The sequence below is a fragment of the Mustela lutreola genome, chromosome 3 (assembly GCF_030435805.1).
Source record: "Mustela lutreola isolate mMusLut2 chromosome 3, mMusLut2.pri, whole genome shotgun sequence".
In the NCBI taxonomy this organism is placed as follows: domain Eukaryota; kingdom Metazoa; phylum Chordata; class Mammalia; order Carnivora; family Mustelidae; genus Mustela; species Mustela lutreola.
The window spans coordinates 10,461,419-10,486,105 of NC_081292.1; the positions used below are offsets into that span (position 1 = coordinate 10,461,419).

General features: G+C 45.2%; 1 protein-coding gene across 3 annotated transcripts in view; it reads left to right on the top strand.

The window, feature by feature from the left end:
- The first annotated feature begins 4,073 nt into the window (after window positions 1-4,073).
- The window catches only part of ADCY8 (adenylate cyclase 8), a 225,559-nt gene continuing 204,945 nt past the window's right edge, over window positions 4,074-24,687 (top strand). For 2 of the 3 annotated variants that reach the window (XM_059165611.1, XM_059165610.1), the window contains exon 1: window positions 4,075-6,289. In XM_059165611.1, coding sequence (XP_059021594.1) covers window positions 5,327-6,289 — 963 coding nt within the window. In that variant the 5' untranslated portion in view covers window positions 4,075-5,326. Of the gene's footprint in view, window positions 6,290-24,687 lie in introns of all 3 variants that reach the window. The other variant, XM_059165609.1, reaches the window with a different exon arrangement.

A 24,687-nucleotide genomic window follows, 5' to 3' on the forward strand; every position in this document is an offset into this window, starting at 1 on the left:
CAGAAATCTCTTACTTAATTTGCATTTGGAAAGTCCAAATGTATTTGACAGTTTCATTTCTATCAGTCCTATTTAAATTAGGTCAACATTTGTTGACTACTTGTGACAGCATTTTTATTAAGCATGTGAAAGCTAGAATTACACGATCTAAATTTAATTGCTGGAATTTTGTTATCTATTAACCATGAGTTCCCAGGCAAGTTATTTAGCTGCATGGAGCCTGGGTATCTTAGTCAGTAAAATGGAAATAGCATTTTATTCTCTTTAACTCAGAGAATTGCTGCGATGCTTAAATAAGATGTTCATAAAGATCTTAAGTGCTCAATAAATTGTTGTTAATCTTATTATCTTCATGTACACTTGGGAAAATTAATAAAGGGAAACCTCACTGAAGTTGAGTAGGGAGGCTAGAGGGGGGAGCCATACCAGGAAGAAACAGAATTACAGAAAGAATTGTAATAATAGGCTCCAACAGAAGACTCATCGACAGAAAAAAAATGATCAGTTCCAAGCCGACAACCTGGAAAGACCTACACTGAATCTTCAAGAAATCCACTACCCCAGCAACTTACCTATCAGAAACTAGCATCACCCTAAACTCTTGCCTTTTTCCAATGCACTTGCTTTCAAAACAACCCTTCCCAATTTCCTCCTTCTCCTCCATAAAATAATGTTCCTCTCCTTTGTTTGTTGGACTGACCTATAGTTTTTCCATAGTTTGCATGTCCCAAGTTGTTATTCCTAAGTAAACCCATTTTCTCCTGGTAAAATAACTCATGGCTTTATGTTGAAGGTTAATACTCTAGTTGCTAGAAACTGGAAGTTATAGGCCCAAGGAAAATCAGTTCTCTCCTTCAATGAGTTCACTGCTTCATGGGGAGAAGTGAGAGACAATTGAGTGAACAAATGGGACAGAGCCAGTCCCTACAGTAAGTGTCACACTAGCAGTACCAGAATAGACTGGCTGACAAAAGAGAAGTGTCCGCCAAGAAGACAACAAGACTAAAGCAACCAAACATGTTTATTTGCAGTCTTAGGAATTGCAATCCAAGAGATACATAAGACACAGAATCCACGGGAGTCAAACATGTGCCCTAAAATGTGAGAGTGGTGTACAGGTTTATAAAGGCAAAACCCACAAGCCTATATAAATTGATTTGAAAGAATTATGATTGGTGCTGGCAGAGTTTAAAGGGACTTTCTATATATGGCTGGATATTTGGCTAACAAGTGTTACATTTTTTTCTATTTCAGTCCAAAGTAGGAGGATGTGTTCTAAAAGGTGGTAGATCTGCAACTGACAAACGCCAAAACTTCTGAGAACTACAACAGGGGATGGGCCTAGGCTCTACTTCCTTGAGATTCTTCTGACTCTGTTTTGAGTGACTCTTTTCGCGATGCCTCCTCATGTTGGAAGCTTCTTTCACAGAAGGCAGTTCTTAATTTTCACTGGGAATATCAGGGAAGGATTTGCACAGAGACATTGCCCAGGCTTTGAAGGATGAGATGAGTAGTATTTTAAAAGAAGGAAATGGCAGGGGGAGAGAGGAAGACACGGGGCCTTTCCAAGAGAAGGCTTCCTCCGTGTACAGAAAGATGTGAATTTGAGAAGTACTGTCCCTGAACATAGCCAACACCCACTCATAATAAATAGACAGGGGACAAGTAAAGGCATGATGAGAGGCCCATTGTAGCCTCAAAGCAGTATGTTAACTTGTTTTAAGTGATAATCATTTGGTGGTTTGCATCTTTCAAAAAACTTTTCAACATTTGTGTAAAGGCGGGACGCCTGGGTGGCTCAGTTGGTTAGGCGGCTGCCTTCGGCTCAAGTCATGATCCCAGCGTCCTGGGATGGAGTCCCACATCTGGCTCCTTGCTCGGCGGGGAGCCTGCTTCTCCCTCTGCCTCTGCCTGCCTCTCTGTCTGCCTGTGTTCACTCTCTTGCTATCTCTCTTGTGACAAATAAATATTTTTTAAAAAATTTGTGTAAAGGCAAAGTTGTCATTGGAAAACAAAATGCTTTGAGGACTGAATGGCACTGTGTCGCCCCCAAAAGAAGAACTGAATCCAATTGTCTTCAGTGCTCTTCTTTCAAAATAACCTGTTCTAACATCCCTTAACAGCAAAGGAAATTTCAGAGGAGTCAGTTGACCAGATGCAACGTTTTCTCCCTGATACGTTAGTTTCAACCTGAGTTCATTAAATTCTTTTTTTTTTTTTTTTTTTTTTTTTTTTATGTAGCGTGCTATGCTCATTCATCAGCCTGAGTCATTTTATCTGATTGGGTCCAATCTCCCCCTCCTTGGCATGCCTTCTTTGTTGCTGAATAAATCATCCTGTGATATGTCCAGGAGGAGGATTTTCATAGGAAAGTTCCATCTGCATTCAACCCCTCATTTATTCAGGCTGAGTTCTCAGGCTCCCAAGGAGAAAGATTGAGAAAATAAAGAGGTGTCTTCGCTGCCAAGTTTACTAATACAGTCATTAGCACAAATGACTTGGGGCAATGCCTGAGAGAGGATACAGCTGGGCACACATTCTGGCATAGGGTCTGCAGGAACCTGCCTCCCTCCCCCACCAGCCTTCTGCCCTCTTTGGGCTCCCTCCTCAAGTCAAGACACTTATTACCCGCCAGAATTTCAGGAGACCTGGGGATGCAGGTGAGTCCAAGCAACTTAGAAAGGGAGAAGCAAGCAGTGTTTCTTTTCTGGACTGATTTCCTTCATGTCTAGATAACTTCAAAACTCAGTTTGGGAGTGCAATTTGCCCTTTACCTCCAGCCCCTTGGGAGTGGGACAGCTACCATGGGAGATCTTTAGAGTTAACTTAATTCACCCACAGACCCGCTTAAAAGTAGAACCGACCTTCTTTCTGTTTAAAATTGAGCATTTAATTTTGTTCTCTTGAGAGATGGTCAACTACAACTCTAAAGGCCTAGTATTAAAGGAGTTTTTCAGGATGGATATTACATCCCAGAAATCTACTGTTAAGGGATAGGGGGAAATGTCAGTCGTCTTCTCTCTTGGGATTCTCTGTACAAGGCAGTGGACCAGTTCTGGATTTAAAGCGAAAACCATGTATGTGAATAAAAAAGAATAAAAAGGAAAGAATTAAATCTCGTGTTTCTGGGACACAGTGAACCCAAATAACCCTGGAGAGAGAGAGAGAGAGAGTATGTGGTTGGGGAAGGGAACCATTCAAAGCCATTCCCCACTCAGGGCAGGCAGAGAGAGGGGAGTTTCTCCTCGGGAGGGCGGGGGAAATCTCTCATTCCGGAGTGCTGAGGGGGACAGCCAGGCGGTCTTCTGGGCTTTCACTGGACGCCACCGGGAGCCGAGAAAGCGCCCAGGGCCTGACGTCATTGGCCATCAGCTGACTGTGCTCAGGGCCCGGGATCCACCGGCTGCAGCCGCAGTTGCGGTGGCAGACGTGGCGGCCGCCGCGGTTCCACCACCTGCAGCCGGGCTCCGGACTGCCGCGACCACACTTAACTTGCCGCACCCGGACCGGGCGCTTCCACTTGGCCGGGCGCGGAACCCGGAGGGCGCGAAACCGGGCTGGAGCCTGCTGCTGGAAATGTTTTCCCCCACGTTCCCCACCCCCCACCTCCTATTGTAAGCAGGGAGAAACTTGGAGTGCGCGGCACTCAGAGGATGAGCCCTCCAGTCCTCGGGATTGGTGTAGCAAATGCTCTTGCTAGAAGCCGTCTCTACAATTGCGGCTTCTTGCTTTAAGCCAGATAGCTAGTAGCACCAAAAGATGCCCAGGTGGGGAGGACGGAAAGGAGACCCTCTATTTCATCGCGTTGGGCTTTAGGAGTCCGTGGGCAGAGCGGCCTACGAGTCCTGGCTCTGCACCTGCCGAGGACCCGAGCCAGTGCCTAAAAAAGAATAGCGGAGGAACCGGCCGGCGCGGCCAGCTGGAGCGCTGGATAATCGCGCGGGGGGAGGCCGGGGCGCCCGCGGTCGTCCTCACCCACGCCGGCCTGTGCGTGTTGCTACCTCCAAGACCTGGGGCGTCCTGGACAGATCTGGGTGCCAGCTTCCCGCCACCACCCCCACCCGGTTCCGGAGGCGTGGCTTGCGTGAGGGCGGGTTTAAGTCCCCGCGGGTGTCTGACCGAACTGACAGGTCTCCAAATTCCTCCCCGCTGCCGGGTGCCCGCCGCGCGCTTCAGAGCACCAGGGTGGCACGAGGCGCGTCCCTGGGTCCCGTGGCGTCTCAGTCGACTTCCCCGCGGTTTCCGGCCTCCCTCCTCATCCAAACCTTACACGCGCCGCACCCGCCAAGCTTCGGTTCTTAGCGTCAGGGATCCGCACCGGTGGCTTCTCAGCGATCTCAGAGCTGTTGGCTTCGGAGCCCTCCCCACTTTTCCCTGCCCCCGCCTCCCAGCTCCGGGCCAAATGGACTCCGAAGAGCGAAGTGAAGGGAATAGGAACTGTGGGCTCCGACCCCTCGGAAGCACAGCTGGAAGGGCTGGCCTCGCTTTCTAACCGCGACTGGGACCCTGCCGCCCGCCCCTTCCCCGGGGGATGCGACGGGCCAGAGCCAGCGCCTCGCGGTCAGTCCTCGAGCTGGAAGAGGAGACAGCCAGAGATGAGCCGAGGAGGGAGCCTCAGCACACCCCCTGCTCCAAATTAACTGTTTGGTGACTTTTGAGTCCCGAGGATACCACTTCTTCAACCTTCCGCGGGGCACCCCGCCACCTCCTGGTCCCCCACACCTCCCCCTTCTTTGCCCCCGCCCCCAGCTCCGCCCCGCTCCCCATCCCGGCGCAATGGAGTTCTCCGAAGGTCTCTGCTCCAGCCACAGCGGCTAACTTCGCACCCGCAGCCGCAGCGGGTTACCCTTAGCCAGTCCTCTTGCAGCCGCCGAGTCGTGGGTGTCCCGAGCCCAGTGCCGCAGCCAGGACCCACCCGGCGCGCAGCAGAAAGGAGCACGGCGCCCAGGCGCCTCTTGGAGAGCAAAGGCTGCGCCAAGACGCTGAGCCGAGGAGTGGCCGAGAAGCCTGAGCCCGAGAAGGGGGCTGCGTGGCTCAAAGCGCCGCGGCTTCTGTGGACACCACCCTCGCACCCCAGCTGCGCGGTTTGTCTGGAGGGCGGCGCGCAAGGACGCAGGGGTCTGCGGCGATCTTCCAGACGCCCTTTGCCCCGGGGCGCACTATGACCTGACGCGCGGGCCTCCTGTTCAAGGCTCGCGCGACCGGGCGGCCGGGGATACCAGGGCTCTCCGCCGAGCTCGCGCCAGGCCGCGGTGGGGTCTTTGGGACCCTTCCCCTCCAGCTGCCTCCTTCCTGCTCTGCGCCTCCCCGCCTGCGGCCCGGCGCCATGGAGCTCTCCGATGTGCGCTGCCTAAGCGGCAGCGAGGAACTCTACACCATCCACCCGACGCCCCCGGCCGGCGACGGCGGGAGCGGCTCTCGGCCGCAGCGGCTGCTGTGGCAGACGGCGGTGAGGCATATCACCGAGCAGCGCTTCATTCACGGGCACCGGGGTAGCGGCGGCGGCAGCGGGAGTAGAGGCTCCGGCAAAGCCTCGGACCCTGCAGGCGGCGGCCCCAACCATCACGCGGCGCAACTGTCCAGCGAATCGGCGCTGCCCCTCTACTCGCTGGGCCCCGGGGAGAGAGCTCACAGTACCGGTGGCACCAAAGTCTTCCCGGAACGCAGCGGGAGCGGCAGCGGCAGCGGGAGCGGGGGCGGGGGTGATCTGGGCTTCCTGCACCTGGACTGTGCCCCGAGCAACTCGGATTTCTTCCTGAACGGAGGCTACAGCTACCGAGGGGTCATTTTCCCCACTCTGCGCAACTCCTTCAAGTCCCGGGATCTGGAGCGCCTCTACCAGCGCTATTTCCTGGGCCAGAGGCGCAAATCCGAGGTGGTGATGAATGTGCTGGACGTGCTGACCAAACTCACCTTGTTGGTCCTCCACCTGAGCCTGGCTTCGGCCCCGATGGACCCTCTCAAGGGCATCCTCCTGGGCTTCTTCACTGGCATCGAGGTGGTGATCTGCGCCCTGGTGGTGGTCAGGAAGGACACCACCTCGCACACGTACCTGCAGTACAGTGGCGTGGTCACTTGGGTGGCCATGACCACCCAGATATTGGCAGCAGGCCTTGGCTACGGGCTTCTGGGTGATGGCATCGGTTACGTTCTCTTCACACTGTTCGCCACCTACAGCATGCTGCCGCTGCCGCTCACCTGGGCCATCCTGGCTGGCCTGGGCACCTCTCTGCTGCAGGTGGCCCTGCAGGCGGCCATTCCTCGGCTAGCTGTCATTTCCGTCAACCAGGTAACTCCTGCCTGCCTTGCACTCCCCCTCCCCTGCCCACTCCCCGGGTTTAGTTAGAAGTAGCTTTTGGGAAGGCCCCTCTACTCGCCTGGCACAGTGCCTCCTACTTGGGAGGTCCTCCGTGTTGGTGGGATGGCATTTCGCTCATCGTAGAGTTGGAACTAAATGACCTCTAAAGTTTCTTCTAGCCCTGCCCTTCTTTTCTGCTTCTGTGAGTAATTCTCCTCAGACAAGCAGCTAAGAAACAGCCTTCTTTCTCCTCTGCACACGTCCCCCAGGGTCTGTAGTCTCTAGAGAGGAGGAGAAGCATCCCGATTTAGAAGGTGACCCATTCCTTTAACAACTTTTACTCACAAGAGTCACAGCAGGATGTGGTAAGGGACTCCGGGATTCAGAGTTGGGTTTCTGTGTATCTCTGTGCCACAAACCCTCAGCTCTGGAAGGCAATAGCGTTTGTTGAACACATAACAATTGCTGGTGGGAACCCGACCTATGTTATATCATCCAGTCCTTCAGACGGTTCCAAGATACATATTTTACTTTGGTATTCTTCACTGCCTTGGGGTCCTAGAGGATATCTTCTCTTATTATAGGATCTGAACCCAGTGCTTTGCATAGATCAGCCTCATCTCGGACGGGTAAGGTGGGAGGGAAGTGTCTTTGGCAAAGAATGCAAGTTTTGCTTAATTGATAAAGGGCATTTTGATATAGATGGTCTGAAATATTTAAGTGGAACCCGACCTCCGATCTCTTTTCTTCCTTTCTCCCTCTCTTTCCCGTTAAGTAGGGATGTGTTTCTGGGAACAGAGTTCCCACTGTCTGTGAAGGAGAAGATGGATGATTACTTTATTGTTGAAATTCATTAAAATCAGTAGATAATTAATGGTCCGACACTTTGTTTGCCGAATGTCTGATAGGTAGCAGGAGATTAAATCTGAGGGTTTCTCCATAAAAGTGAGAGAAACATGTCAGCTGAACTGTTTCCACACAGGAGGCTGACACAGGTGCTTGGACGGGAGCCTGCTTTGCATGTTCCTGCTCCAGGCTCAGCCTCAGCCTCTGACATTTGTTCATGGTTTCTGGCATGCTGGCACCTATACGGCCCTTTACCCATCATCGACCTTCTGGGCTTCTAGTGGATTTGGGATTCTTGCTCTTCTCTGATGGCCCTGTATCCATTTGCTCAGGTTACATGTCTGGTTGGCTGCTTTTTCGGTGCTTTTTGAAGTCTCCCTGGGCAGAGCAGAGTGTTATAAAGTACATGGCTGTGATCATCAAGCATGAAATGGGGAGATGAGAGCCTCTGTGAGGAAGGGCTGACCAGCTGAACTTGGCCTTAATAAGATGGTAATGAATGCTTTCTTGAAATTACTGTGAGCCTTTAATACCTCCAACTGATAAAGTCTCAATTTGTGATTGTGTAAAATATGTCTTCAGAACTGTGCTTCTCAGTCTTCACACATGGCTCTGAACCTTGCTAGCCTTTGAAAGTTTCCATTTCTTCCAAGCCCTCTTTTTGCATTTTCTTCTTTATGTATCTCCGCATCATCAGATTGCTTCCGCATCTCATCCACCTCTTTTTCTTTCTCCTCCTTCTTTTCCTTTATTTTTTTCACTGTGAGTTGTTTTCATGATATAGGATAGGTATCTGCTCATTTGCAGAAAATCCCATTGGTCATCACCCACCGCTTTCCATGCGGTAACCTTCCTGAGCACATATCGCAGAGACTTCATCAAGTGAGTTTGGGATAGTATTTAGAATAACAACATCCCAAGTGGCAAATGATGAATATTTTCAAGGTTCTAAGTATAGAGACACTTTGCTTGCCAAATGAATCCAGAAAGTAAATTTTGGCTTCATATTTGTTTTATGCTCTACTCAAATACTACCAGATGGGAGAAGATTAAAAATAACCCCAAAATGTCTTCCCACTCCTATCCCATGATAAACAATCCTTCACTTGAAAACCAAGGTCCAGGTACATGCAAACCAAGCTCATTTGACTCTCTGTTTGGGTAGAAATTGTAGGTAAACTGGGGTTTCCCAGTGGAGTCAGCTTTTACCAGACTCCTAGCCAACAGCCTGGGCGCTCTTCTCCGGCTTCAGGTGCTGAAAAGACCTTTGTGGGTTAGGCTACAAAATGTTTTCCTTTGGCGCCCTCTAGAGGTCCAAATTTCTTCCTTCGATCTTGCAGGTGGGTGACATGGAGAATTAACTGCTTTTTAAAACATCTCTGATTTTTGAATAGGTACCTTTTAGTTTTCCCTGTTTGGGAACATACAAGGCATGCCCTGCTAATGACTGCTTATAGCAATTAGATTAACACCTTAACTCTTTACCAGGGTCACTCGGTCCCCGTACAAACAAGTTGCTCCTTCTCTCTCTAATTATGTTTCCTTCTCTTCTCCTCCTCAGGCTTCAAATACACAGTACCTTTCTCCTCTTTCAGAGATCCTGAGCTCTTTCACCACTTCTTAGCTTTTCTGCCTGCCACTTAAAATGATTTTCCCCAGGTCTTTCTATGACTGAGACATTCTCATTATCCTGGACTCCGTTTACATGCCGTTCCCTAGTGCTTGGCTTGTTCTGTTTTCTCCTGCGCACGTTCACTATCTGAAATTATCTCATTTGTTTTTATTTGCTCTGTTTTCCCCCACCCCCACCCCCACCCTCACAGGAACATAAACACCACATAAGGGCATAGACATCTATGTGTTTACCAATTTATCCTCAGCACCTAGAAAAATGCCAGACAGCCAGCAGGCACTCAGCGCGCGCGTGCGCGCACACACACACACACACAGAATGAATAAGACTGTCCAATGCAAAGGTAATATTATAAAATATCCAAGCCCCCTCACCTTGTGCTGGTAAAAGATTTCTATGTGCACAATCACATGTGAGTTATATGTGCATTAAGCAGTATTTTATATATAAGCGCCTTTGGCAAAACCAAGGCACAATGATAATCCTTCACACTGGCCCAATGCTTTACAAGTAACTAAGGGCCTTTACATATATTATCACATCTAATGATGTCAAACAGATGGTATCCTTCATTTTCATTTCATAGAAGAAAGAACAAATTCCTGGGAACTTTAAAGAGATATCCCAAAGACGGTGAGCCCAACAAGTGGTGAGAACACGATTCAAATCCTAACTCCAAAGTCATCATTTCTTAAAAAACCTTCTGAGTGCTTCTTTCCAAACCCACATTTGAATTGACTCAAGACTAAGGAGTACCTGTTTCACTACTCAGGAGGGCAGTACCCAGTATAGCACACGAATGAACATTTAATGAAAAAAAAAAAAAAACAAAACAAAACAAAAAAAAAAAAACAAAGGGAAACCATGAGAGAAAAATGTCTGAATTTCTCGGCATAGGCTTTTTGTGGCTAGCTCATCATCTTGCTCAGCGGGATACCAACTTGTCAAGTGAAGGCCGTTGATGCTGGAATATCATCTTTCTCCGCATTCATCTTGATTCCCATCAGAGAATGGCTCACATTTAACTTAGCATTTTCAAGAAGCAAGAAGCTACATCAGAGTGTAAAGTGAACACACCTCAGCAACTGTTTCACTTACTGAAAATGCCATTTTCAAAAGTAACAAATGAGTCAATGATTGCCTTCCCTTGCCTAACCCAAGCTATGAGAATCTGTTTCTGTTCTTTTCCCCCTTGTGGAAACTACATCCACGATTTGACAGGGTAACAACCAAGCTGCAAATCTCCACAGAGGCCCTATGTGAAGAGACAGGGCCGTGTGTTCATTTAAATCATCATATGCTTTCCACTGTGGACACAAGATACAACTGGAAAAGGGCTACCCACGAGGTTCCTTGCCATCAGCACAGAGATAGCTTATGTTTTCTCCATTCAGTGAACCGTTAGACTTAATTCATAGACTTCCCACCCAAACTAAGGGGTATTATCCTATAGAATAGGATAATGTATTATCCTATAGAATAAGATACATTATCCTATTATATAGAATTCCTATTATATGGAATCACCCATGTATGTTCTAGGTCCCAAGTGGCATTGGAGATATGAGGAACTTTCAGAAGGTTCAGAGCTCAGTTCAAAGGGTTTTCTATCCACCCTGACAAAGCTCAGTTATAGGTAACAAGAGGGCTGCAGCCATTCCTTCATCGGGATACTTCATCTACCTCAAGTTAAATCTGCTTCATGGACATCATTCAGGTCACCAATAGTAGTGCCTTTGTTCAGAGATGACACGGATTTTTTTCTCCACCTCGTAAATTGTTTATCCTGTCAGTTCACTTTATCCATCTAAAACTTGATTACAAAATCAAGGAATAAATATGGATAAAATATTAATACTGGGGTCTTATTTGCTAGGTTCTTTCGTGGCTCAGGTAAATCCTAAAAACTGTCACTGTAATTTGCATTTTACTCTATCTTAATTGCCAGTGATGGTAATGTGAGCTACCTAACATTTGAAACTCATCTTATTCTCATTCTTCAGCTCATTAGTGATAAAGTGGTGAAGATCATTTAGTTATTGGAAAACTGAGAGGCAGCAATATTTAACCAGAAAGATAGCTGCATTATATTTCCCCTTGGGGATTCTGAAATGTTAAAGCTGGTGGCTAATTAGTCTTCTGTACCTCTTGGTGAGGCCGATAAGCAGAAGTGTCAGAGTAAAGGTGATTTCTCCAAGATAACTCTAGGAGCAAAAGCAGCCAGGTATGCAAATCCAGGTGAGGTAGTGCTCAAGGTCATGCTGTCAGATCTGAATTTCCATGCAGCATTTTCTTTACGGTCTTACACAAATCCCATCAAACAATAGAGGCTAGAGCCAGAAAAAATACTAATTAAATCATGATCATTAAATTTGACTAATAATGAGGGACTTTTAGCTTAATCTTGCCTTTAAAAAATCTTTTGGGAGAAAATTCATTTTGTACTGGGTAATATAGTGGTTAATGCTATGAGCTGGTGGGGGTCATGTGAGATGCGGCCTTTGTACATGCTTTCAAATGCATTCCTGCTGACTTAGGGGAACCTGGGTAGCTCGGTTGGTGGAGTGTCCGACTGTTGATTTCCACTCGGTCATGGTCTCAAGGTTGTGAGATCCAGCCCCACAGTGGCTCCTCATTCAGCAGGGGGCAGTCTGCTTGAGATGATCTCTCTCTCTCTCCTCCCTCTGCCTCTCCCCTGGGTGTTCACGCACATGCTCTCACTCTGTCCCTCAAAATAAATAAATCTTTAAAACATATAAAGAATGTATTTCTGATTATTTACATGAAGGATTGGCTTCACAGTAAACATAGAGTCAGTATAATAGAATCATCAATATCTCTCCCCTCATTTGTGAAATTTAAACTTAAGTGTATATTCTGTGTTTTTTGTCTAAATCTGCTAACTCAAATCAAATCAAAGGAATTGTAGGACTACTTAATGCACATACACCAAATGGCATGTAATTTAAATCACCCCAATTTGGTGGTTAGTATCAATGTAAGTGCTTACTTCAAAACAGAAAATATCCATTAAAGGAGTGTAACTGGGCTTCTGTTTAATGCACCTTGCTCGTTATGGTGTGCATTATTTTTAAAACTCCAAATACATCCGTTTCTGTACATTTTCCTTCAGCAAATTCATATAGGCTTAAAAAACTAATTGCAGTGTCCCCAGCATGTCTTGGAAAATGTGTTTCAAAATGAGATTTGATGTCACCATTCCCAAGAGTTTCCTCTGAATGCAAGGAAATGGAAATATTACTTTTTCTTTCTTGTGAAAAATGCCCAGACACTGTCCTTTTTGGTTCTAATCCTCCCCCTCCCACAGCCCTTCCTTTCCTCCTTCAATCTCTTCCTTCCTCCCCCCACCGTTTTTTTTTTGTTGTTGTTGTTTTTTTTTTTTGTTTTTTGTTTTTTGTGTTTTTTTTTTTTTTTTTGGAGATAGAGATGTAGGCTTTGCAAAGGATATTTTTAATGACTGCTGGAGTGACCAGTTAAATCCCTTCAGCCCTGTCCTATACCCCTTGGCCCTAGAGTTGCAGATAGGCTTGGTGCCTATGTATTTAGAGACAGTTGTAAAATGACTGTAAGTTGTGTGCGCTGCAAGACTGAATGATGAATTTGTTTTCCTTCATATCCGGTAATGTCACCTGACTGGTATCAGTGGGTCAGAGCATAATTAGATCATAACCGGGAAGACTGGGAGGACTTTTCCTTCTGGTGCAGCTGCTGCAATGTCATGCTAAGTAGGCCAAATGCATTAGTCATATTTACACCTTGATGACTGATGGCATTGTAAGAGCTCATCAAAAATAAGTGAAAACAAGTATAAAAAGGAAAGATTAAAAAAAAAAAAAAGCTTATCCCACGTTCAGTGCTTCTGGTAACGTGTAATCAGAGGATACTACTACAATCATGCTGCCGTGACATTTCACTGTTGTCTAAATATTTCTTGGGATGCTAATTTATTCATTTCACAAGTGTATCTCTTTTAGTTGATCCTACATGGGTTTATTTTCAGAACATAAGAGACGCTTGCAGTATTCCTCTCAAAGCTTTCCTCTTCCCCACAAGTGGGCACAATAGTAACCCTTCAAGAAACCAGCAGGTCCAGAATCTTCAGTTGGACAACTTATCAGTTCACCTGACGTATGGATTTTTTTTTAATTTTATTTATTTATTTGACAGGTAGAGATCACAAGTAGATGGAGAGGCAGGCAAAGAGAGAGAGCAGGTTTCTGCTGAGCAGAGAGGCCGGTGCGGGGCTCGATCCCAGGACCCTAGGAACATGACCTGAGCTGAAGGCAGAGGCTTTAACCCACTGAGCCACCCAGGCACCCCTGAAGTATGGATTGTGAAGCGTGTTCTTTGTTTTCTCTGGGCTGGAAATCTAGGTAACAGAAACTGAAGGTTGGGAGGTTTCTATGGTACATAGCTTTGAACCTTAGTTAAGCAAGAGGATGGCTCCTGGCGGTAATTTTGTGTCTGGCTTTTCTCGGGGCCTGAGTGTAGGAATGCCACCTCCCCCAGCCATCCACGGCAGAGCAGTGGCCACCCTGACCATCTGCCTTATGCTTTCCCAGGAAATGTAATTGGACATACACACTCAAATTATATCATGTGCGTTTTGTTTATGAAAGCCTATTTTAAGGAGTCAGGTCAGTTAAGCAGCTCTTGGGAGCCAGATCTTCTCACTGCAAGATTTCACCGTCAGCCCTGCAGGGTACAGAAAGAGCAAGGTAGATTAATTAACCACTGAGTTGCCAGACATTCCGAGGGAGGCCAGGCCACAGGCTGGTAGGAATAAAAGCTATACTATCTGTAAATGCAACCATGTGACCACCTCCCCAACCAATGAACTGGGGTTATAACTCAATGCATTGTCAGATAAACCTGCCAGTCTTTGTTTCTTGGATATCTGTGATTTGATATTTGAATTTCAATTCGCAAGATCATGTATTTTCTTTTTTTTTTTTTAAGATTTTATTTATTTATTTGACACAGAAATCACAAGTAGGCAGAGAGGCAGGCAGAGAGAGAGGAGAAAGCAGGCTCCCCGCTGAGCAGAGAGCCAGATGCGGGGCTTGATCCCAGGACCCTGAGATCATGACTGAGCCAAAGGCAGAGGCTTTAACCCACTGAGCCATCCAGGCATCCCAAGATCATGTATTTTCATAGGTGCAATATCTTACACGTTCCTTACCTCCTGGGAGTTTCTTCCCCTTCTGCCCCATGTCCTCCTGTCTTTTATGCCATAATGTCTTTTTTTTTTTTTTTAAGATTTTATTTATTTATTTGACAGAGAGAGAGAGATCACAAGTAGGCAAAGCAGTAGGCAGAGAGAGAGGGGGAAAGAGAGAGCCCGATGCAGGGCTGGATCCCAGGACCCTGAGATCATGACCTGAGCTGAAAGCAGAGGCTTAACCTACTGAGCCACCCAGGCACCCCTATGCCATAATGTCTTTGAGGCACAAAATTCCCCCAAATCAGGAAATCATAAAATTATGCATGGTGAGGGACATGAGCTAGATGGGAAATCAAATCGCATTTATGGGTTTTTTTAGGAGGAAATTTTAAAAACTGCCCTCTCAATGTAGAATGTTTACTGGTATGAAATTTTCACATAAAACAAGATCTGTCACCATTTCCTTGGGTAAACAATACATCTTATCCTGTGTCAGCTAGCTTTCCAGCTGACTGGAGGAAACCATTTCAAAATCTTTTTTTTTTTTCTTTTTACAATTACATGCTGAATACACACGATTGCTTATAAAACAGGGATGGCCAAGGATTAGGGGGTGCATAATCAAAATATATGTATTTCTTTAACTTAAAACATGGTAAGATGAGATGCAGCATAAACAATTTATAGAACAAGACCAAGTAAAAAGGAAGAACCATTAGAAGCCTAGGGATATAGGATGTAGAAGAGATATGGTGGGTGTTCTCAGATATGTGGGGTGCTATCACAGTGAAGAGAGACTCATTATTTTACGTGTCTCCCCTGGGACAGAATAAAGATCAACTGATGGTCACTATAGTGTGAGAGATTTGGGTTCATCTAAAGCCAAGATTTTATAACAAACAGACCTGCCTGGGGGACTGCTTTTTGAAGTGAAGACCTCCCTGTCATGGGGATTCTTCAAAGGAAATTTGTACAACAATCCATCAGGGATGGCCTAAAGTAGATTCCATACCAGAAAGACTTTTCCTTAAGGTCAGTTGAAAGCCACTGGGTGTTCTTCTCCAAGCCGTCATGGCTTCTTTGCAGGCAGGAAAAAGAAGAGGGCAAAAGGCAAAAGGTTAAGATGGTTGACGAACATTTGTCAACTGAATAGGTTGCCCTTTTAGGAGCTCTTCTGGGATCCCTGCCCAATAACATCTACTTACATTTCTGGAACCAGAATACTGACACATAGCCCCTCCATGGGTAAGAGAGGGTGGCAAAAATAGATGAGATTTTACTGCATCTCAAAAACTCAGGATTGCATAGGAAGAAGAGGAGAATGAGGATCGAATAGAAAGGTTGTTCAACAAATATTTGTGACTGCCTGTTGGGTTCTAGGTTCTGGGAAATAACTGTGTTCTGGATAGTCAAGGCTGTTGCTCTAATGAGGGTAATTCTTGAATGCAATTTGGGAGGGAGTTTGTGACTCTGGGTGCAGAGGTAGAGAGGTTTGTACTTGGTTCTTAAAACATGTCTGGAGGGGCATCTGGGTGGCTCAGCCAGTTAATCATCCAGCTCTTGGTTTCAGCTCAGATCATGATCTCATGGGTGGTGAGATCAAGTCCTGCCTCAGGCTCACTGCTCAATGGAGAGTCTGCCTAAAAGATTCTCCCTCTGCCTCTCCCTTGCTCTCTCTCTTTCTCTTTCTCTATCTCAAATAAATAAATAAATCTTTCAGAAAATACACATCTAGAACACTGCATTCTGTAAATATTTTATATAGATACAACTCTCTGGCTTTTTTTTTTTTTCCTACAGACCTCTAAAGCATGAAAAATCAAAGGTGTGGTGAGTTTCTTTTAGGAGTTGTGTGAAAGGAAAGGTCAGACTCTAGAAGACATTATGGATGGGTATGGATGTTCCATCTTAGTGAAGAGAGTGGACGGGGACCCAAGAAAGGGCTAAAGGATCAGTTACTTAAGTAGTTTCTTACCACAAACTGAATACATCCCAAGCCTAGACTGGACGATGTGGCAGGAGGGAGTGTCTGCCTCGTGCTGGCAAGGGTCAGGCTGGTCTGCAGCTCTGGGCATGCCCAGTTGGTCCATGTTTACCGTGACCAGCTAAAAACTTGGGAGCTCCAGGAAACCCATCCCTACCCACAGGTAGGCAGACCAGGTGCTTAGGCAAAGCTTAATAACCTCTCCTTCGTACATTGTACACCCTGCCTTTGTCCTCTGTCAGAGCAATGTCATAACATTCCCTGGGAGCCCCCTTGAGGTCAAGGGCAGTGTCTTACCTCTGTGTTCCCAGCATGTAGCAGAGCACTTGGCCCATGAAACAGTTCTGAGCACAGTACTTTTAAACGAATGGAATGAATGAATGCTACATGACTCCCTCCTTTCCCCTGCCCACCCCCTGAATCACACAGTTATCAGCAGGGAATGAGTAATCAGTGAGAGAAGAGAAATTAGTTTCTCTAAAAAATAAGACAGAACAGAAATTAGTTTCTCTAGAAAATAAGACAGAACAGAAGGGGAGGTCAGTGAGAAACAAGAAAACACATCAAAAGTTACCTCCTTCTGAAGTGCTTTGGGCTGGAAGCCCCAAGCAGAGTTTTTGTTAGATGTGTGTTTAAAAAGTTATATAGACAACATGAAGAAAAATCCCAAGTGATCATCTAGATCATTTAAGTCAAAAAAGAAAGAAAAAGGAGAAAGAGGTGGGAGAGTTAGATACCTAGAATATCCATTAAGTGTTTGTCCATTTGTGAAAATTTTAAATGGGTCAAAAAATAAGAGTCCAACACAGGGCTCACCTCTTTCACTTCCTTCTTGGTTCTTCAGTACCTTGGCTCTGAATCCCAACATCAACACCTTACTCAAGTGTCCTTGAGCACACCCCAGATGGCTCCTTTGGCCTGACTTCTGGTCTCTAGTCAATGTTCACCTGCTTCATACAGGTACAGCTATGGGCAAGAAGCTCTCCCACTTTCAGACCTCATTTCTGACACTCCGCACCAGCGGGGCAAGTCTGCCTCATTTTAAGAGGAGAGAATTGTACAAAACTGGTTCACTTTTCTGAGCATGGTATATAGATCATTGCTTAGATCAAGCCTGATTTTAGATACTGGAACACAATGCAGTTAAAACAGCCTTCCTGGGGCACCTGGGTGGCTCAGTGGGTTAAAGCCTCTGCCTTCAGCTCAGATCATGATCCCAGGGTCCTGGGATCGAGCCCCGAATCAGGCTCTCTGCTCAGCAGGGAGCCTGCTTCCTCCTCTTTCTCTTTGCCTGTCTCTCTACCTACTTGTGATCTCAGTCTATCAATGAATAAATACAATCTTTAAAAAAAAAAAAAAAAAAAAAACAGTCTTTTTGAAGTTCCCAAAAAGGTTTTGAGTTAAGTCTTCCATTTTTAGCATTATCCCACTTGATTCCTTTATACTGTCAATTAGTTCAAGAAACAAAGTAAAAATCAAGAATAGCAAGCTTGTTTTCTTTTAAGTTCAAAGTCAAACTCCCCTCTTTTGGGTGAGCTTTCCTCACCTATTGGTGGTGGGCAGCACATGGGAAAATGCATTCATGGCCCCTACGGTCAGTTTCCAATGAACATAGTCCTCCTCTATTTAAGAGATAGATACAGGTCTTGCCTTTTACCAAGTGAATAATGGTATCGTAAGCAGTCCTTGGGGTCCTGCCACACCATTTCAGCCAGAGACCAACTCTGAGCTCTGCCAGTGGACAGTTAGAGATATTTTTGAAACCTTGTAAGTACATTTCCTTAAAACAAACTCTCATCCTATTTTTACCATGGTTTTGTTCCAGCGACTTTGGCCAAATGGCCTTGGCTTCTTCAGCCACAAGCATTTTTTTTTTTTAAGATTTTTCTTTATTTATTTGACAGACAGTGATCACAAGTAGGCAGAGAGGCAGGCGGAGAGAGAGGAAGGGAAGCAGGCTCTCCGCTGAGCAGAGAGCCCAACGTGGGCTTGATCCCAGGACCCTGGGATCATGACCTGAGATGAAGGCAGAGAGGCTTTAACCCACTGAGCCACCCAGGTGCCCAGCCACAAGTATCTTTATGCCTTAAAGAGTTGTAAGTAGCAAAGAGAAACTTCAGGATTGTGAAGGGTTCCTAGGACCCCAGACCAAGTTAGGTATTCCTGCTGTTCTGATGCCATCACCCTTTCCCTGCCCATCTGTCCTGCCACATGCTGCTGTCATTGGTCTTCATGTTTTTCTTGCCAGCTGGGCCATGACCTTCTCTAAGGCAGAGGTTGTACCTGAGTCATGGTTGTGTCTCTATGATACAGTCTAGTATGGCTTATGTTCTCTTCCTTCTCAGATTTCAATTCTTTTCTTCAGTGTTGGGGCTCCTTAAATTTCCATTCCATGTGTCTCCTCGTCACCTCACTCCACGCATTGCCCTGCACAATCCCTCCCTCCCTCCATTACTGACCATGGATCTAGGTGCTGCTTACTCCTAAGCTTGTATCTCTAGCCCAGTTTTCTCAGCTAAGTTTAAGACCAGGCCATCTAGTGACCTTCTGGGCACCTCTAGTTAAGGGTCTCACAGGCAGCTCAATCTCAACAAATCAAAAATCATCAGACTCCCACCCAACTTGTGTGAATTCCTGATGGTACTGTCTTCCATTACTGGGCTCGGTCTATAGCTCGCCTTCCTCCTCCTCCTTTTTGTTCCAGGGAAGCCCCCATGATCACCCAACTATGTCATTCCCTGTGCTCCTCCAAGCTACCCCTCCACCCACCAGGGAGTAGGCCTAACAAAGTCAAGTAATCTCACCCCTCGTGCCTGAGAGTAAGTTCCACAGTTGAACCCATCCCCAGTTTCCGGACACCTTGTGCTGGCTTACCCCTGTGTCTGCTCTCTGGGGCAGCTCCTCTGTCATCTTGTCCCTTTCCTGTCTGCCAGTAGGATCACCAGCTGAGGAAACTTCCTCTGTGGTTCTCCTCCAAGACACGTGCCAGCTTAAAAACGAATGTCATTTGTTTCATCAGAGAATCACATGTGCTTGTTTGTTTAAGAATCGGAGCTCAGATGAGGTATTTAAAGGAGAAGGAGTGGACAGACACTACGGAATTGGCAAGACTCTTTCAGTGGGGGAAGTAGATGTATTGAAGGCTGCCATAAGCCAGACCCACCCAAATCACAAGAGACAACTTGAGTGTGAGCCCAGGGTAAGATGAGGGTTAATTGCCAGTGGTAACTTAAGAACACCAGTAAGACGCTGAGTCCTTCTCCACCTCACTTTCTTCAGCTGTAAATAGGAATTATAACAACACTAGACCAGAAGCTTATTGAGGAGATGAAGAAGACAGGGAATATTTGGAATATTTAGAATATTTAGATCTGGGCTGGTTCATAAAATTACACAATACATTTTTTTTTTATCATAACTTAATTTTTAAAACTGACCACTTTTTCCATGGAGTCCTCTGCCTTGAGGGGTCCTTTCCTGGGCTTTACCTTTCTAAACACCTGTGTAAGGCAGATCAATGCTTGCTAATTTCAAAATGCATAGAAATCACCTGGAGGTCTTGGTACATCCTTTGGATTTAGGGAGGGGGTTCCCAAAAGTATGCATTTCCAGTGAGTGCCCAGGTTCTTGCTGTATGCTGCCAGCCTGGAGATCTAATTTGCGGAGAAAGGCTTTGGAACTCAGCACAGACCCCATCTTTTCTGCAATGGTTTCTCTGACACTCCACGGTGGGCTTAGGTCCCTGAGTCTGGGCTCTCCTAGTTCTCTTTACACCCCCTCCCCATCGTTTATCAGTTCTTACTTCTATTTAGCCCCTCCTCTGACAGATATGTATGGAGGACCACTGTGTGTGTGTGTTGGGGGCTGGGATGCAAGCAGTGGGGTAGCGTGGTGAGGACAAGAACACATGGTCCTGCTAGTAAATGGGTTCTAATCTAGAGTGAAAGCCAGCCATCAATCAAATAATGACCTAAGCATGTGACTCATTTCAAACTGAGTTAAGTACTTTTAAGCCAAGTGACATGTTTGGTGCCAGGCTATGACTAGGATGAGGCCAGGAAGGCCTCCGGGTACAGTTTAAAGACGCACTTGCTGTCAGGAGCCAACCCTGTGACATAGTGAATCTTACGCATCTAGCTTGGCTCAGCCTCTCCTGGCCCTGGTTTCTGACTTGGGCTGAGATAAGGAAATTATTCCTGATTAAGACCTGAGAGGGGAATGGGAGTTGGTGGGTAAAATTGGAACTATGGCATCTTTATTTGTTTCTACTACTAAAACATGTGCTCTCTGAGGACAGGTTCCATCCTTGGGTATATTCCTGGGCTAGACATTGGCACATTCCAAGGCAAGCTCACAGCAGAGGCTTCCCAAATAAATGCCTGAACCATTGCCTTAGCGTGAGTATGGCTGCTTCCCTTCTCGTCGCAAAAGATGATGAGCCCAGAGTATCACATTATTTCCCTTTTGGTCATAGTGCTAATAAGGGGTTCTCAGCCACATTTGTCTCATTTCAGAGCTACCCCTGGATTTGATGGTCTTTTAAGGCTACTTTATCTCAATTAACACTGCTAGTTTCAAAGGCAAGGAGTTAAAAGTAATAAAGAAGAGGAGAAACAAAATTTGTATTCCAGATGGTAGCAATGCTTCTAACAATGTTGTTGCTTCATGGAGCCAGGGGACCACACATTGTATTGATTGATGTAACCATGGTCAAAAGACTGACCTCAGATTTTACATCCAATATAAAATTGTGTGGTTTTGCTGTGGTGTGGTGGCGAAACTTTGTGCAGACCACTCCACCTGTCTCGGCCTCAGAATGAATTCCTCACAGCTCTCAGTCTGTCACCATGAAATGATTTTTGAGGTTCCTCACAACTATACAATTTTTATTCCCACAAGTTACAGTAAGTGTGAATGTGGGGATTTGTATGCTTTTCTGGTTTGTTTGGCTCCCAAGATCAGATCATGGCAATTCTTATAGAAAACATAGCTTATGGAGGTCTGTGACCTCTGAGAAGGAAGACGACTATGATGAATAATGATTTAACACATACTGAGAGAATTACTTATTAGGTGGTATTTAATATTTAATTTCTCCTCATGGTTTAATTACATTGACACCATGAGTTGTAAAATTGCATGTCATTTAGCAATTCAGTTTGTTTCAAAGGGAATAGTGATGGAGATATTTAATTGACAGACAATTGTTTCTTTTGAATATTTAATTAGTGACTTTGTGGTGCTTGTCAGAAATGCCTATCTGGCTTTTGCAAAATGGGAATGTCCGCTGTGATCAACAAGCCATTTTATGTTGGTGTTACCCAGACGCAACTGAACTGGGCACTTAGCCACCTGAGTATCGACAAACTGGACAGTCTGGCTTTTGTGGCTCCCTCTTCTTTGTCTGCAGATCCCAGGAAATAGACACTGGGGCCTGGAGGAATTCACTTAATCTTGCTCTCCATTATTCATTTCATCAGTAACAAGATGACAATGAGATTCCTCTTGTCAAGAATTTCACTGTTTTTCCGTATGGAGAAAGCTGGAGAATATGAAAGGTCATGAAAAGAGAAGCAATAGTCACCAAGCACTGGGTAGTAGTAGTATTGCTTCTGTAACATAAATGGATCCCGCTTGCTGTAGTCACAGGCAGCAGACTGTCCTGCTCTGGGGTTGGTATGGAGCTCTGCCCATCACAGGACAGCAGCTGCAGGTTGGCTGCCTGAATGGTGGGTGAAATCGGAGGGCCCTGCCACTTTTATCAGTAATGATCATTGTGAAAATTAGGAGCAATAATTGGGAGCAAAACTGCACCCAGGATGAGCGGATGTCCACTAGCTTTCAGGCTACCCAATGCTACGCCTATGTTCCTTTCATGAACAAAACCACTAGTCATTAGAGATCACCCTATTGCCGTGTATTTATACCATTTTTATAAAGGAAAGAAGCCATCTTCCCCTTGTTGCTGCTGTGTCTCCCTACAGAAAACCACACCCAACTTTCTCTTATGGAAAGCTCTTCCTAATTTTATGGAAGGGGGAAACAAATGCTCATTTGATATGCTGCAAAAAGACTTTGGTTCAAGGTAATTTGAAAGTAAAAAGGCGAGAAGACCATTTTAAAACCTAGTTAGTAAACTACTTTTTCATGCACACAGACAGGACTCAAACTGTGAACCTATTCCAATATTAAACAGCCATTAAATGACAGCAGAATAAATCGATTGTCAATAAAATTAGTAGGAAAACTCATAGTAAACATCAAGTTCCCTCCAACAATTAAGACAGAAAAGAATCTTAGAATAGCTGGAATCCCTTTTTCAAACTAGACTAAGCAATAAAACATGAAAATAAGGAAAGAGCCATGGCATTGTTGGGGAGGGAGGTCCATTCTTTCTGTCTCCTTCCTGCATTGCTCTGCCCCACCAGGTAAGGCACCACCAAGATTGCCCTCCAACAGCATCTGAGGACCACTCCTTTCGAAGACCTCTTCCAGACCTCTGACTTTTGAGAACTTAACATAGATGTTTCAAAAGACAGAGCCATTATATGGCTTCACACAAAACCTATCCACTCCTAAGGGTATTCCTGCACTGTAGTAGAATTGTGGTTACAATTCTTCAAATGAAGAAATTGAAGTTCAGAGGTTAATTTCACTGAAGTTATTCAGAATGTGTGTGGCCAAGTGAGGATTCAGCTTCAAGCTTCTTTGTTTCTAACCATACATGGGTTCTTGCTGACTCCCACCACCACACCTCTGCACATTGAAGTAAACAAGCTGCCATTGAAATAAATGTTTACTTACATGTAATAGAGCATGTTTCTTTCATTCAACTGTCTACCATGTGCTGAACTTGAAGACTGCAATTTCAAAGAAGATCCGTTTCCTATCCTCAAGCCATTTATATTTTCAGGGCAAAAAGGCAAGAAAGAAAACTTTATCCATTGATACCTGCTTGCCTCCAGTATGGTCTCTACAAGCACCTGCAATGGGTTTCATACCCTGAAACTATAAAGATATGAGAAACGGTACACTTCCTTACCTGTGTTCTGTGCACGCCTTATATGCCCAAAGTAGAACTAACTTTTAGGGAAGAAACTAAGACAGAAGAACTTAAAGTTTTCATAACTTCGCATTTCACCATTTGTCTTCAAGACTGGATTAGTGGCTATACCAGAAGGAAAAGCAAAGGATCATTATACAATTTATTAAAGTATGCAGACCAAGCCCATTTTACCCAAGTCCCTTCTAGCAAAAATAAATAGCTTCTGTTCCCCTTTCTCCACATCCTCTCCAACACACGTTGCTTCCTATCTTGCTAGTTTTGGCCATTCTAATTGGTGTAAGCTGGCATCTCAAAGGGGAGATGAACCATGAGAGACTACGGACTCTGAAAAACAATCTGAGCGTTTTGAAGGAGCGGGGGTTGGGAGGTTGGGGGACCCAGGTGGTGGGTATTATGGAGGGCATGTATTGCATGGAGCACTGGATGTGGAGCATAAACAATGAATTCTGTTACGCTGAAAATAAATAAATAAATAAATAAATAAATAAATATAAATAAATAGCTTTTGGAGGGTAATCTAGACCTAGTTGCCCGTATGATTCTGAGTTACCCTCTATTGTTTCACATGCTTTAAAATGATAAGCCATTTGAGGATATTATCTTTCCATCTGGGGCAGGTTTCTGCATAGTGCTGTTTAGAGACTGCTGGGTGGTTGCAATATGCATTGTCCTTTCTTCCCTGTATGTAGAGCCACATTTTTATCTTGGGAGGTAATGTATATAATGTGCATTTATATATGGGGGGAGTTGGCGGGAGTGTGTGTATGTGTGTGTGTGTGTGTGTGTATGCATGCACACAGACATGCCTCCTTTGTACCTAAGGGTAGCCAATAAAATAGAGGTACTCATTGTTGAAGGATTTTGGAAAGTTTTGAAAAGATGCCTCATTCATCTGGGAGGACTGGGTTTTTTTTGCCCACCCTACCTCCTTTAGCCATCTTCCTGCCTGGTGAACAGATACAATGGCACCTTCACCAGCCATCTTGGAACATGAGGAGCTGTTGAGGATTCAAGCCACAGAGTAGTATTGTGGATCACAAAGAAATCAGAATCCTAGGACACTACAAATGCTCTGAGGTCATTATACCACCCATAGACTATTCATCCTTAGGTATTTTTTTATGTGACATGAAATGGACTCCAAGTGTGTTTAATCTACTGTTATCTTTGGTTTCCATTACAGCATCCAAATCAATACTGTCTGCAAGATGTATTCATGGTATATCAGCCAATAAACTAATGTCTGCTCTTCAAGATAACATTGCAACTCTTACACTTGATGATCTGATCATCTAAGACAAGAGACCCATTTTATTTTGTGATTTTTTTTTTTTTGCTCTGTAGTTCAGATTTGGGGAATGAAAAGATGCAGATCCCATGTTGTGTCATCTGATATATAATTTATAGGACTAGGGTAAATGGCAGGCAATAATTATGGCTGGAGAAGACATGAGGGACTATTTCCTAAGGGAAGACACCAATGTTTTCCTATTTATAGCTCTTTGAAATTGAACAAGGCCTTGTGAGATTAAAAAGTCATCGCTGGAGGTGTCCTGCAGAGGCCAGCTGCCCATCTTCAGGGGTTTGGGGCAAAGGGAAAGGGGTTGAGCTAAACGATTTTTTAGATCCCTTCTGGTTTGAAGCTTATGACTCTGTGGCTCGATGTTATAAATAA